This window comes from Lycium barbarum, chromosome 10 (assembly GCF_019175385.1).
Source record: "Lycium barbarum isolate Lr01 chromosome 10, ASM1917538v2, whole genome shotgun sequence".
Taxonomy (NCBI): Eukaryota; Viridiplantae; Streptophyta; class Magnoliopsida; order Solanales; family Solanaceae; genus Lycium; species Lycium barbarum.
In genome coordinates this window covers 91,821,229-91,835,135 of record NC_083346.1, presented here as the reverse complement: position 1 = coordinate 91,835,135, position 13,907 = coordinate 91,821,229, and the positions used below count along the sequence as shown (strand labels likewise).

Here is a 13,907-nt window from a genome sequence, read left to right as displayed (position 1 = left end):
TATCACTTTTCAGTTGTTCAAAAACCCTAAGTACGAAAATTACTTCTTAAAACCTCCTATTTCAAAGGAGTAGCAAGATAATCTATTTCAAGGGAGTTCAAGCTAGGGTTTGGGGGATTCTCCTCTAGGAAAGTAATTTGTTGAACTGCGTATAACGTAATTAAGGTATGTCTCTCTTTTGAAAATTGGTTTTGGATGAATGTCTCTTTTACAAAGCTCTTTATTGAATAAAAAGGTGAACTTTTCATGAATTGAAACTTTACTTCTTGCCGTAATTAAGGTTAACATGCGTGAGCGGACAAGCCCACATTAAACTTAGTTTGTATCATATTCTATAAGAGATGATCAATAATGATGGTTAAGTATTAATAATATTATTTTCATGTTGAATTATGACATTGAAATCTTGGTTAAAGAAGTGTAAACGTTTTCAAGACATTCTTTGAAATGATTTATCTTTATGATATGACATAATGAGCTTTAATGCTAATTGATGATGTGACTACCTTGAGACAAATTGTGAATCGGCTTCTATGTTATGAACTTTATTGTTGTGTTGGCCTAGCTGCTTGGGAGGAAGGGTAGTACTACGGATCCTAGTGTGGTAATGCCTAGCCATTCGGGAGGAAGAGTGGCCACTGTCGGGTTCGCCACCCGGAGTGCGATTAATGTCTAGCTATTCGGGAGGAAGGATAGCCACCGGGAATCACATATTCCGGTGTGGTGCGCTGTGATTAGGGAACCTCTACTGTCATTCCTTCGATGTGATTGATTCTTGGGCCTGTATTGGCAAGTTTGATATTCCTTATTCTTTCTTGGAACTGTTGTTGACAATCATGATCAAATTGAAATGCATATTTGAAAGTTGTAACTTAACAAGAGGATTTATAATCAGTTTTGATAATTCTTATTGAGATACACAAGTTGAATAACTGCTTTTACATTGATTTCACATGGTTTTCAGAATTGATTTATTTAAGCATCATTGTACTTGATTTCCATATTAATTGTTTTCCCCGAGTCACTCACTGAGTACGAAGTACTCAGGCACACCATTGTTGTTTTTGATGGTATGTTAGCAAACAGAGAAGAGTAGGTTCTTGATACTTCAGGCGGTTAAGAAGGACTTGCTGTTGCTGCTAACTTGGTGAGCCCACATGTTCATTCGTAGGACACCCCTTAGCATATTCATTTATTATTCTAGTTTTAGCGGGCTGCGTCCCAATGTGTCAGATAATTACTTTTTATCTGAGAAGCTCCATAGTATACATTCTTGTGGGTAGATGTTGAGTTTTATTTAACTCTTGGGCATATGATACGCTTGATTAAGGTTTATGTTATTAAAGACTTCTGCTGATTTAATTCATTTATCATGCTTTCGTTTGAATTTATTCTATAAACTGTTGGAGGTGAATACTGAACCTGGCGGGTTCAAGTGCTATTATTGCATATTTTAGGTTCTTCCGATGTTGTTCATGACGTTGGATGCCGGTCACGTCTAGGGTGGGTTTCGAGGTGTGACAGGATGACATCGTCACCAAATCCCGAGTGGGTGAAGACTACCTTGAACATTTAAGAAGATTTTTTGACAGACTCCGCAAGTACGATTCGAAGTTGAATCCTGCTAAATGCGCATTAGCAGTGCCTGCTGGAAAATTACTTAGATTCGTAGTCAATCGTCGTGGTATTGAGTTAGATCCCACAAAGAACAAAGCTATCCAAGAACTACGACCGCCAAGAACGAAGAAAGAGGTCATGAGTTTCTTAGGAAGGTTGAATTAAATTGGACGGTTCATCGCCCAGTCCACAGTAATCATAGAACCAATCCTTAAACTCCTTAAGAAAGATGCTCCAACTAAATGGACGGAGGACTGTCAGAAAGCCTTTGACACGTTTAAAAGGTACCTGTCAAATCCACCCGTTTTGGTCCCTCCAAGGCCGGGAAGCCCTTTGCTGCTGTATATGTCAATATCAGAAAATGCTTTTGGGTGCATGTTGGCACAAAATGACGAAACAGGCAAGAAAAAGAGAGCCATCTATTACATTAGTAAGAAGTTCACACCCTGTGAATCTAGATATTCCTTGGTGGAAAAGACGTGTTGCGCTCTGACATAGGTGTCTCAGAAACTAAGACACTATATAGCTGCATACACGACTCGTTTGATCTCAAGAATGGATCCCCTAAGGTACAACTTTCCCCAGCCTATGCCCGTAGGGAAGTTGGCCAAATGGCCAAAGTGAGTTCGATATTCAATACGTCGCACAGAAAGCAGTTAAAGGGCAAGCACTGGCAAGAAGTCCAGTAGATGACAATACCGTACCTTTGTGGACTTACTTCCCAGATGAAGAAATAATGACAATCAAGGGTGAAGAAAATGAATATGAATTAGGATGGAAAGTATACTTTGATGGAGCAGTCAACTTTAAAGGATCAGGAATCGGAGCCGTCTTGGTTTCAGACTCAGGCCAATACTATCCAGTGGCAACCAAGTTGAGCTTCAGTTGCACCAACAACATGGCTGAATACCAAGCATGTATCCTGGGTCGACGTTTAGCCCTCAGCATAGATGTGAAAGATCTTCAGGAAATTGGCGACTCGGATTTGCTAATTCAGCAGGTTCGAGGAGAGTGGGCCACTAAAATGAAAAGATCATACCGTATGTCGGACTTGTGCAAAGATTGGCAAATCGGTTCCAAGAAGTCAAGTTCAAACACATACTAAGAACTGGGTATTACTGGATGACCATGGAGAATGATTATAGCAAATTCGTCCAGAAATGCCATAAGTGCCAAATTCATGGAGATTTGATAATGGTTCCTCCGACAGAACTGAATGCCATAGCGCCGCCTTGGCCATTTGCCGCTTGGGGCATTGATGTCATAGGACCAATTGAGGTAGATGCCTCAAACAAACACCGCTTCATTTTGGTCGCCATAGACTACTTCACCAAGTGGGTGGAAGCGGCATCTTCTTCATCAGTAACAAAGAAAATAGTCATACATTTTGTGTGCAACAACATCATATGCCGATTTGGTATCCCAGAATCAATCATAACAGGCAATGGGGCTAATTTGAATAGCCACTTGATGAAAGACACGTGTGCGCAGTTCCGAATCACTCATCGAAATTCAACTGCATATCAGCCACAAATGAATGGACCTGTGGAAGACGTCAATAAAAATATCAATAAGATCCTCAGAAAAAAGATTGATAACTACAAAGACTGGCATGAACAACTGCCTTATGCATTATTGGGATATCGCACCACAGCCAGAACTTCAACTGGGGACACTCCATACTTGTTGGTGTATGGCACTGAAGCAGTAATACCAACTGAGGTAGAAATCCCTTCACTTTGAATAATACAAAAGGCTGAGTTGGACGATGCAGAATGGATCCGTAAGAGGTATGAGCAACTTGCTTTGATAAATGAAAAGCGAATGATCGCTGTTTGTCATGGTCGATTGTACCAACAAAGAATGGCACGAGTTTTCAACAAGCATGTAAGAACCAGGTATTTTTCAAATTGGGCAATTGGTGCTCAAACGAATATTCCCAAACCAAGAAGAATACAAAGGAAAGTTTGTACCAAACTGGCAAGGGCCCTATATGGTGCGAAAAGTACTATCAAGAGGAGCCATAGTACTTGCTGAAATGGATGGTCAAGAGTGGCCAAGAGAAATAAATTCAGATGCCATCAAGAGATACTACGTGTGAAGAAGAAGACGACTGCGAAGATTCAGAGTTTTTATAGTTTATGCTGCTTTGATTACGTTTCGTTTTCTTATAATTTGGTATTTTTAGAAAAAAAACCAAATCCAAAACCATGTACGAACTACGCAAGGACCTGATTCTCTATACTTATAAGGGGATACGTAGGCGCTTTTCCAAGCTCGGTCGCTTTAACCAAAAATCCAAAATTATGTATTTTGAACTACGTTATGACCTGATTCCCGTTTGGGATATGTAGGAGCTCTCTCGAGCTCAGTCATTCCAAACAAAATCCCCCCCCCCCCCCCCCCCCCCCCGCCCCCCCCAAAAAAAAAAAAAAACTTAGGAAACCTCAGAAATGTTTTAGTGAGAGGAAGATAAAGGTAACCCCACAAGGAAACTGGGGCAGAATTTTTGAGGTTTTTTTTAGAGAACCTCAAAAATTCTTTAAATATATCAGCTCTAAGGAAAGCACTGATTAAAATTTCTACACTGGGGCAGAAATTTTGAGAAGGATCTCAAAAATTTCTCAAGCATGGTGAAATCAAGAATTGACAAGTACACACTTACACTGGGGCAACATTTTTGAGAGGGTCTCAAAAATTCCTTCGACATAGCAAAATTCGAGTTGGTATAAAGGTGCATAAAATCTGGGGCAAAATTTTCGAAAGGGATTCGAAAATTTCACAAGTCGACATCAAGAAGGAGAAAAAGAGACGGGAGACCTTGTTTGAGTAACCAATGTTATGACATTAAAAGGGCGTGTGTAAAATATATCATTTTCGAAACATATATAATATACTAAAATACATATATTCTCGAAAAAATAATCTCCCAAAAACTTTTTCAGCTCTGCTAGAAAAATAAAAGATTTTAAGGAAAATGAGCATCCTTTCCTGCCGAAATGTGAAAGGAAGAAGTCCATACGCAGGGAGAGCGGTCAACCATATTGGAAACTAACAAATTTTCTGTAGATGCAGGAACAAACAAGCATGGATGTTTCACACTAGCTCATTTGCTAGAATGTTTAAAATAGGGTAACGACAACAAGCCAAGTAAAGAAGAAGCTTCAAGAAATAGCGGCGCAAAAGAGTGTATGAAAGGGTAACGAAGCCCTCCCTAAGTAAAGTTTGCTTTACCCTGATAAGTTTTTTCATTTTGCAGAGCACGAAGATTTTTTACAAAAGAAATTTTTTAAAGACTACTTAAAGATATAATCACGGTACCAAAAGCTTGGTCTCCACTAAATAGTATTGTGTCAAGGTATTGAGACCCCGGCCTAGACGTCACATGGCTTTCCTTGATACATTGACTGAGTGGACGTCATACAAATCTAAAAATTTAAAACGACGCGTTGATATCGGTATCGAAATGCCGTATTCACAATCGAGTCTAGTCCTTTTGGAAGATGTGAACCCTGTCGAAGGCGGGTATTCTTCCCCGGAGTCAAAAAAAGGAAGGTATCAGTCTTGCCACCGAGGTAAACTTCATTCCTCAAAATGACGATATGGATTAAACGACTACGTACCGAAGGGGCTGAGTCGTCATCCATATATATAGCCAAAAATAGGTAGCATAATTCTGAGGTTGATGTCCAAAATCGTTGAAGTACAAATGTGATTCCTACATCAAGATTTGCGTTCGCTATCGCAGTCTATTTTAAGTTAATGTAATCATGGTTCAGGGATAGCGGTAGTCATGAGAAAAGGCTCCACACTTGAATATGCAGTAGTTAACTTGAATATTCTGACTAAATGTTGTAATTTTGGACACAGAGGTTAGTAGTCATCATGAAAGGAAAATGATACTACACTCTGATGTGCAGTCTACATTTGGGTATTTTTGACTATAAGGGATGTGGTCCCGAACTGGTATACCTTAAGCTTTGTATGAGGATAACGACTTAGTCGACACCAGATTTGTAACAATCACCACAATATGTGAAAATGATATGAGTCCAAATTTTCAGGGGTGGCGGATGTCGTAAGAAACAAAAATGACCCCGCACTTGAGAACATGGTTCTCATTAGTAACATCTTGCTTACGAAAATGACAATCGGACTGGGGTGTGTAGGTTCGCAAAAATGTAGTATAGCCCGACCCAGATCCCAACAGAAGTTATCATTGAACGATGAAAACATCTGAAAATAATGAAAAAAGAGCCGGTCAAAGTATCGTGATTATTATCCAGAGTAGATCATCTTTTCAAAAATACACGAAACACATACTTACAGGAGAAAAGAAAAATGACTGATGAGCATTTGCAAAAAGACGGACATAATATTGGAAGACGATTTCAATGTCAACAAAATGGCGAAACGCCATTCAGGTATGACCATATTAAAATCAAAATTTTCAAAAAAACTAACACGCAGGACTCAGCATTTGGAGATTGCTGAAAGCTACCGAGATAGGAGCTAGAGAGCCAGAATCAAGACATGCGGAGCAAACGTGGAACTCTTCTTGGGCTACTGGTCAAAAATCGTGTACGAGAGTCAATCTTTCTACACCAAGATTGAAACATCACTTTAAGGAACTGCACTCATAAACTTTTGAAAATCGCTTCCAGTCGGGTTTTTCACCGGAAATAGTCAAAGGGATTCCCACATAAAGGGATATTCCTTTTCGGGCTATCAAGTCGAACTACAATTGGCCTGATTCCCAAAGCAAAGGGTATGTAGGCTACTCAAAATTCGAGGCTCGACCCTATAATTACCTCGAGACACCTCGAGGTAGTTTAAAGAAAATCCCTATTTTTTTATACAGTCCTCATAGAGTCAGAACTACAAACGACCTGAATTATCATTTAGCCTGTGCAGGAAGCCCAGAAGTCAGGGTCCGGCCATACTTTCAAAATTTTGCGCAAAAGAGCTGTAATTTCTATTATTCGGTAAAAAATAGGATTGTCAAATTCGTAGCTCAAGGATGGCCTTGCCATCCTCGAACTCCGAAGGGGCAATTGTTGACACCTAATTTTCACCTCATAAGACGCGTATTTTAATTCTCAAAATTTTCAAGTCAAAGACGGAGCAAGGATGCGCTTTAAAAATTAAAAATTTAAAAATCCCGAGAAAATTGCAAAAATTGACATTTAATAATTATTTTCATAAAAAATTAATAATTATAAGAAATTATGAGTTATTTACTGTCACAAACGTGATTTGAAAAGAAGATACATATCTTGCCCCATCCAACTCGGAAAAATTGTTAATTAAAGTCGACGTATAAATTACCGCCCATTTTTGTTGCATTTGTTTCCATTTTTAAATATTGCTTAAATGTATATCAATATTGGGCTCGTTTCGAAGCTCGTATTTTAAAACGACGTCTTATGATTTTTTTCTTGTCGAAATATTATTTTACGAGGGTATTTTAAGCTAATTAACTTAAATTATGTGTTATATTTTAAAAAAATGTGTTATATTTTATGAAAGGCAGGGAGTAATTAATATACTTACCCCTCCCCCTCCCCCCCTCCCCCCCCTTTTTTTTTTCATTTACGCGTCATTTTTACCCCATTTCTACCTTAACCATGTCTCTCTATTGAGAGAATCTGATGGCGGCTAGGGTTTAGATAAGGTGGCGCCACCGCTATGCTACCTTGATTTCACCGTTCATCTACCATTTTTTGATCCTTATGGGTATTTCCCCATCATTTTCCGTGGTGTGGGATGCCATGGGCGAGTCCAAAAGGTTCTAGCCATCTTGTGTCACCACACCACAATAGGGAAATGGTGTGTGCCGAATTGCTGATCAATAAACACCCTCCTTGTACTGTTATTTCGATGTGTAAGGCTTGGATTATTTTCCAACGGTCCGTTTGGATCGTTTCTGGTACGATTTTTGACTTTGTGTGTGATTAGGCGTGCGTTCGTGATTTCTATTATCCTGATATGTACCGATTGGGAATAACTTTGTCCTTTGGTGTACTATTTCGTGTGATTTTAGGGATTATTTGTACCATTAGTACGATTGGGACAGAATCCCTTTTTGATTTTACTTGTTTTGAATTCTGATTTGTGAATTTAGGGGAAAATTCATTTGGAAGGACCTAGAATCTTCCATTTTGGTCCCTAGGGTAGATTTTTTCATGCTATAAATAGGTATTGTGGGCAATGTTAAAGAGTATCTTTCTAAAAAAAAATGCTAAGGCTCGACTGCTAAGGTTGAGTCTCTTGATAATTTATCCCAAAAATACACTATATATATATACCTACATTATAAAAATATAGAGATATATTACCATATACTACCATAATACATAGGATATTACTCGAAAATAGTATATTACATTTAGAAAATTAAGAAGAAAAGGCTTGCACAAGATTTTTTGGGTGTTTGTTGTTCAAGGCTTGATTCAATCTCCACATTTGATATTTGGATTGCCTTTGTGAGAGGTAATACTCCTCAGATATTCTTTTATCTAATTTCAGTCTTTATATGAGTTCAAATAAGTGCATTGTTGTTTGAATATGTGTTTGAAAATTTATTTCACTAATTTGGGTATGTTTCTGCCTATGTTTAGTTGATAATACAGTGTTGATGATGTTTGAATTGCAATAATGTGATTAATCTGTTTTCTAGATTATGTTGAGGTTTTGTTTGTTGTTTTTTCTTTCTGGAACTTTGGAACTAAATGGGCGTATGAATGATGGTGTTTGGAATCTAGTCTGATTGTATTAAGTTGTTTGAGGTTCCAGCTTTGTTGTATGGTTACTGTTTCATTAAGTCTATCTAGTTATTGTGTTATAATGTTAATATGATTAAGATCAAAAGGGTTCTTAAGTACTAACCAGTAAGTATTGAGGCTAAAATAGGCTAAAAATGAAGCAGGATTGCTAAGTTTTGATCCTTAGTTACTGTCTCATTGATTAATTTAAGGTATCTAAGGCATTTTTCCATTTTTTTGTGTTTGGCCACTATTCTTTGTGAAATTTTCTTAGGCATGTGTTGACTGATTGTGGCTCAGTTTATGTTGTTAATCTTAGATATGTTGATCTTGAGTAGGATACAAGCATGTGATGTTTGGTTACTATCAATGCTCTTTGTTAGAACTGTTTTGGAACTTAAAAGTGGTCTCTAATTCCTTATTCATGATTAACGGATCAAATCCAATCCAAATGATGACGTAAACTTCTTCCTTTTAAAATGGCTAAATGGCTTTCATCAAAACTGGTTATGAAAAGTATTAAGTTTGAATCCATTTTCCATGAATCCGCTTGTTTGTGAATATCTCTAATTTTTTTGAATTTGTCTTATGTTTTAATCATGTATGATCCTCCAAAGCCTATTCTTAAGCCTGAAAAAACAAATTTGGAAACCTGAAATGTAATGTTTGCTCAATGTTTTATTTTTATTTTTATGAACTTGGACTTATAGGTGTTTAGGATACTGATTCCTTGTTTTGTATTTGTTTTGACCTATTCTCGCTCTTTTTAGACTAGTCTTCAGACCCCTCTGATTTCTCCTATTTATGACTAAGTGATGGATAAAGTGATAAGAAAGTTTTTTTTCTTTTTTGTGTCTTTCTGTGATTGTTTAGCTTCACCTGTATACGTATTGCCATCTTTAAATCTTACTAAGTTGTGTGGAAAGGTGAAAAATGATCTTGTCAACTTGCATTGTGAATCTAGAAAGTGCTGAATATGGATTAAATCCTCTAAAACTGGAGGATTTGTTTAAAAATGGAAACTTGAAGAATTTTGTGACTTGTCTTGTTGGTTTTTAGAGTCTGCATCCTATTTGGCCTTTATATGAATATTAGGTCACTGTTTTTGGGAGTTTTCATTAGAAAATAAACTATATGGAGTGGGAAAACTGTTTCTCTTTTGCCTAAAATTGAAAAAATAAGAGGCTAAACTATGGTGTGTTGTTTGTGTTCTTCCTGTGACTCATTCTTTTCTCTCAAGCCTATTGTTAATCCAAATTATTGTGTGTAAAGTGTCCTGTTTGAGCTTGTTTGATTAGCAAGACTTCAAACTCCTATTACTTGCTAGATCACTAGAGGCTAACCATATAGAAGCCAATGGAGACTAAGTTTAATCTTAAAAGAGAATTCTGAGCTAAGTATAATGACAAGTTTAGATCTTCCTTTCTCTCCTTTCCTATCATTAGTCTTGTCACTTGTATATGTTATTTTTTATATACTATCTTTCTACATTGATCTTAAGCAGGCTACTTTTTGACTTAGGAGAGGTGGCATGAACTTGTTTTGTCATTTTATGAGCACTTGGCCTCTTCTGTGCACTGCTTCTAGTTATGTATCTGCTCTGAAATTGGAATTTGCTGAACCTAGTGCATTGTTAATGATTGAAATCAAAACTATTTTTTTAATGGATAAATATGGTGTCTTCCTATTTGAACTTTACTTGTATAACTCTGTTTGTCAATTGCCGGGGTTCTTAGGCATGATTCTCTAACCCCCCCTTCCTGCTTGTTGGAGACCATAACATGTGTAATATAATGTTTTGAGTCTAAGATGATAACATGTATCAGCCCAATTTCAGTTTTAGATAATATGAACCTCTATGGCTTCCTGTTTAAGGCTACCTTCATTCATGGTTTGTTTAACTAGAAAAATGATCTTTTACACCCAGGGTAACATCATATTCCCTTCATATTTTGTGGACTTATTGATTGCACATTGTGTTCTCTGTTTTGATCCTACATTTGTAGAACTTATGTGCTTAAATTCTGGAATAAAACTAGGTACAACTATCATTTTGGGGTCCCGTTAATGTCTTTCTATGAGACTGCTTGTGTGAAACGACCTTTGTGATTGGTTGAACTCTTTTATGATACTTATGCCTTAATTGTGTTGAGAATTGACATTTAAAATTACATGCTATGGAGTTTTGCTGGCTGCTAGCCTTGACTGATAGTTAAATGTTTAACTTGGAAAATATGGAAGTCCTTTTTGAGAAATTTGAAGCTGTTTGGTGACTTGAATGTGGTGTTTTGGAATTAATGTTAATGGAATGTGTAGTGAATATCAAGTGTATATGGAGGGTATGCCCTTTAAAGGGTTTTGCTCTTCATATATTAGTGATACACTGATAGTATATCATGTATATTAGAGTCTTCACACTTAGTAATTTAAGAAGAAAACGAAGTAGTATATCAGTGGTATATTGTGTATACCACAGCTTTGACACTTAAAGAGAGATTTAAGAAGAGAGTGAATTTGGGCCCACTGCTTGGCCCCGTCATTTGTGATCTGTGTATCTGAGCTACTACCATTGTTTTGGGCTTCCTTTTCGCGATGTTTGGGACAATATTTGAGTTGTCATTACACGGGCTTGGCCCAAATCTGATGTAATTCATTTTTTGGGGGCATTGTAATAATTATTATTATAGCTTTTAATCTTGTACTTAATTTAATTTTTGAGCATATGCTAATGGGATGTATGTCTTTTACCTCTCTGTCCATCCAAAACCCGTTGTGTCACGACCCAACTTGCCATGATTGGCACCCAACTAAATCCTAGTGGGCGAACCAACACACAAGACATCTATCCATTCAAATCTGGTTTTATATTAATCAAGCTTATCAGTTATTACTTATTCAAACATCAAATAAGTCATGCCATAAAATACTGAAATAAGTGCGGAAGTTCTAACTATTACAAAATCCCCAAAATCTGAAAGTCATCGTACAAGACTCTAATCTAAAACATGCCTAAGGAATGAAATCTGATTAATAAATATCCATAATGTCCAAAATAAGAAAATACATCATAAGAAGAAGATCTTCGGGTAGCCTGGCTTGGGAGGAAGCTCACCCTAAATCTATCTGCAAACGTCCTCCACGCTAGATGTGAGGCCGGGTGGCAGTCTCCGTATCACAATCTGCACTCAAAAGAATGCAGCAATGTAGTATCAGTACAAACACTATGTACCGGTGGATATCATAGGCCGACTAAGATTAGTATCATACATATTTCATAAAATCAATAGAATAAACAAGCCAGTCAACAGACATGAATATCAATAAACCACAACAAGTCAACCAAGGATAATCACAATCAAATCTCCAAGATGTCAAGAATCACAATCATGTAAGCCACAGCGGAAATAAGTTTACCACAATGACCACAATCACTGTACATACATGCTAACTGATATCATTGCTCAGTAGTCATGACCTGCAGGGGACCCATGGTGTCCATGTACCGCTCGTTCCGGAATACTCCTCGGACCCGAGCATAAACCTCCGCTCCAGAACAAACCTCTGACGCGGGACATATCAACGTACCTCTCATTTCCGAAACTGACCTCGGACCACGAACCCACAATTTAGGTCACATATGTGCCTTTCCATACCTCTTTACAGAACAGTGTTTCTTACCTTCTCAACATCAATACTCAAATCATCATTCCATGTCACAATACCGTCGAGAAGATCATATTAGCTTCTCATCACAATACATCCACTGCAGAATCAACAAACAGGAATAGTGTCACAAAACCTACACAATCACTCAATCACAATCACATAGGAGTTAGCCACACAATATCATGCATGAAAACTAGACATGCTTTCTCCTAAAGAGTTCACAAAACATACAATCAACAAACCAAAGTCTAACTCAAGTTGACAGTAACCTACCTCAATGTAAAGCTGGGACAACGCAAGTCACTCCGCTACAACTTTCCCTTTCCTTAAAGCCTCAGAACGCTCAAAGTCTAGAAATAAAAGGTTCAATGAGTCACAATTACTCAAATCACAAGTTCCAATTCAAGAATACCCTTCCCTTTTTCCCTATTCCTAGGGGTGGATGATTTTCTAGGTGTTGAGCAACCTATCAAAGGCCGTAGAAATAATTAATCATCAATTCATAACCATATTCTATCAACATTCCCACTACAAGCAGTTTTTATGGTCAAGACCCCATTTTTATAGAACCCTAGGTCTCCATTCACTTAGTTTATGACTCTAAGTGTTCAATTCATGATTAAGAGAAACTAGCCCAAGCCTTTAGATGATAACTAAGTGATAATAACCATAACCCATCAAGTTTAGAAGGTTTATTAATATTCTAGGGTTTCTATTTCAATTTCACCATTAAAAACCCACTAAGGGGATAACAATCATGAAGGAGAAAGGAATGATAGAATGGAATCGATGGAACTTACCTCTCAAGAGTTTCTTGGCCTAGCTTGGAATTTTACCCTAGGTGTTTGTTGGGAAGTGTGTTGGTGTTTGTGAATAGAGAATATGAGATTAAGTATAAAAAATTCAGGCCACTGTTTTCCGTCGACCGCTACAACGGTCATCACGCCGCTGCAGCAGTCCCACTATAGCGGTCAAGTGACCGCTATAGCGGACCAAAGGGAAACCCGCTTGACCGCTATGGCAGTCTGTCCACCGCTATAGCGGTGTCGCCATAGCAGTCCATCGCCCACCACAGCGGTCCATTTTGGTCAGTGAGCTCGACTTTTTGTCCAGTTTTTTCCCCTATCACCCAACATTTCATCCAAGGCCCAAAAACACAAAAAAAAAAACATTCACATATACATAAAGACGTCCTAACAATCCACCCGTGGCCTCGGAATTCCCAACGGAGTTATAATTTTCTACGTCACCCCCCAACGGACTCAAGAGAATCAAGCAACAACCACAAACAAGTCAACTTTCAGCTCATAAGCTTACACGGTTGAGTTTAACTCAACTGGCTCATTCTACCATTAGAAAGGTTCTATATGGTGGGGTGATCCTACATTTCCCATAATGACCGAAAGGATCATTACACGTTGGTGGGGCCCACTAACGTATCTAGATCGAGTCAACCCAACTTGGAGCGAAATGGAGCATACGTTGGAATTAAGACGGGACTGATTGCACAAATATTTTCCTTTTTGGGCTTGGTCGGCCCAAATTCTCTACCTCATTTAAATTATGCACTTTAAATTATTATTTGCGCAATTATTATGTCAATTGGAACCCCTATGAGATTGTCGTATTTTAAAGTCGCCAAAAATGAGTTTACTACAAAAGATAAGACTAATTTTGAGGTATTAAGACAAATTGGGACTGATTTGATTTAAAGGGACCAAAACTGCCGACTTTTAGAAGTTTGGGACTGATTTGAACACTTCTAAAACCTGTGGACTGATTTGGACCGATGTTCAATACTTGTGGGACTAATTATGATTTTTTGGACTTAGTTTAAAAATAAAATTTGACTAAAACTTA

General features: G+C 37.7%; 1 protein-coding gene across 1 annotated transcript; it reads left to right on the top strand.

Annotated features, from left to right (window-relative positions):
• The first annotated feature begins 2,745 nt into the window (after nucleotides 1–2,745).
• Nucleotides 2,746–3,360, top strand: LOC132613122 (uncharacterized). The gene is made up of 2 exons (XM_060327172.1): nucleotides 2,746–2,979; nucleotides 3,109–3,360. Exons 1-2 carry the CDS (start codon nucleotides 2,746–2,748, stop codon nucleotides 3,358–3,360), a joined length of 486 nt encoding a protein of 161 aa, XP_060183155.1.
• Nucleotides 3,361–13,907: the final 10,547 nt, after the last annotated feature.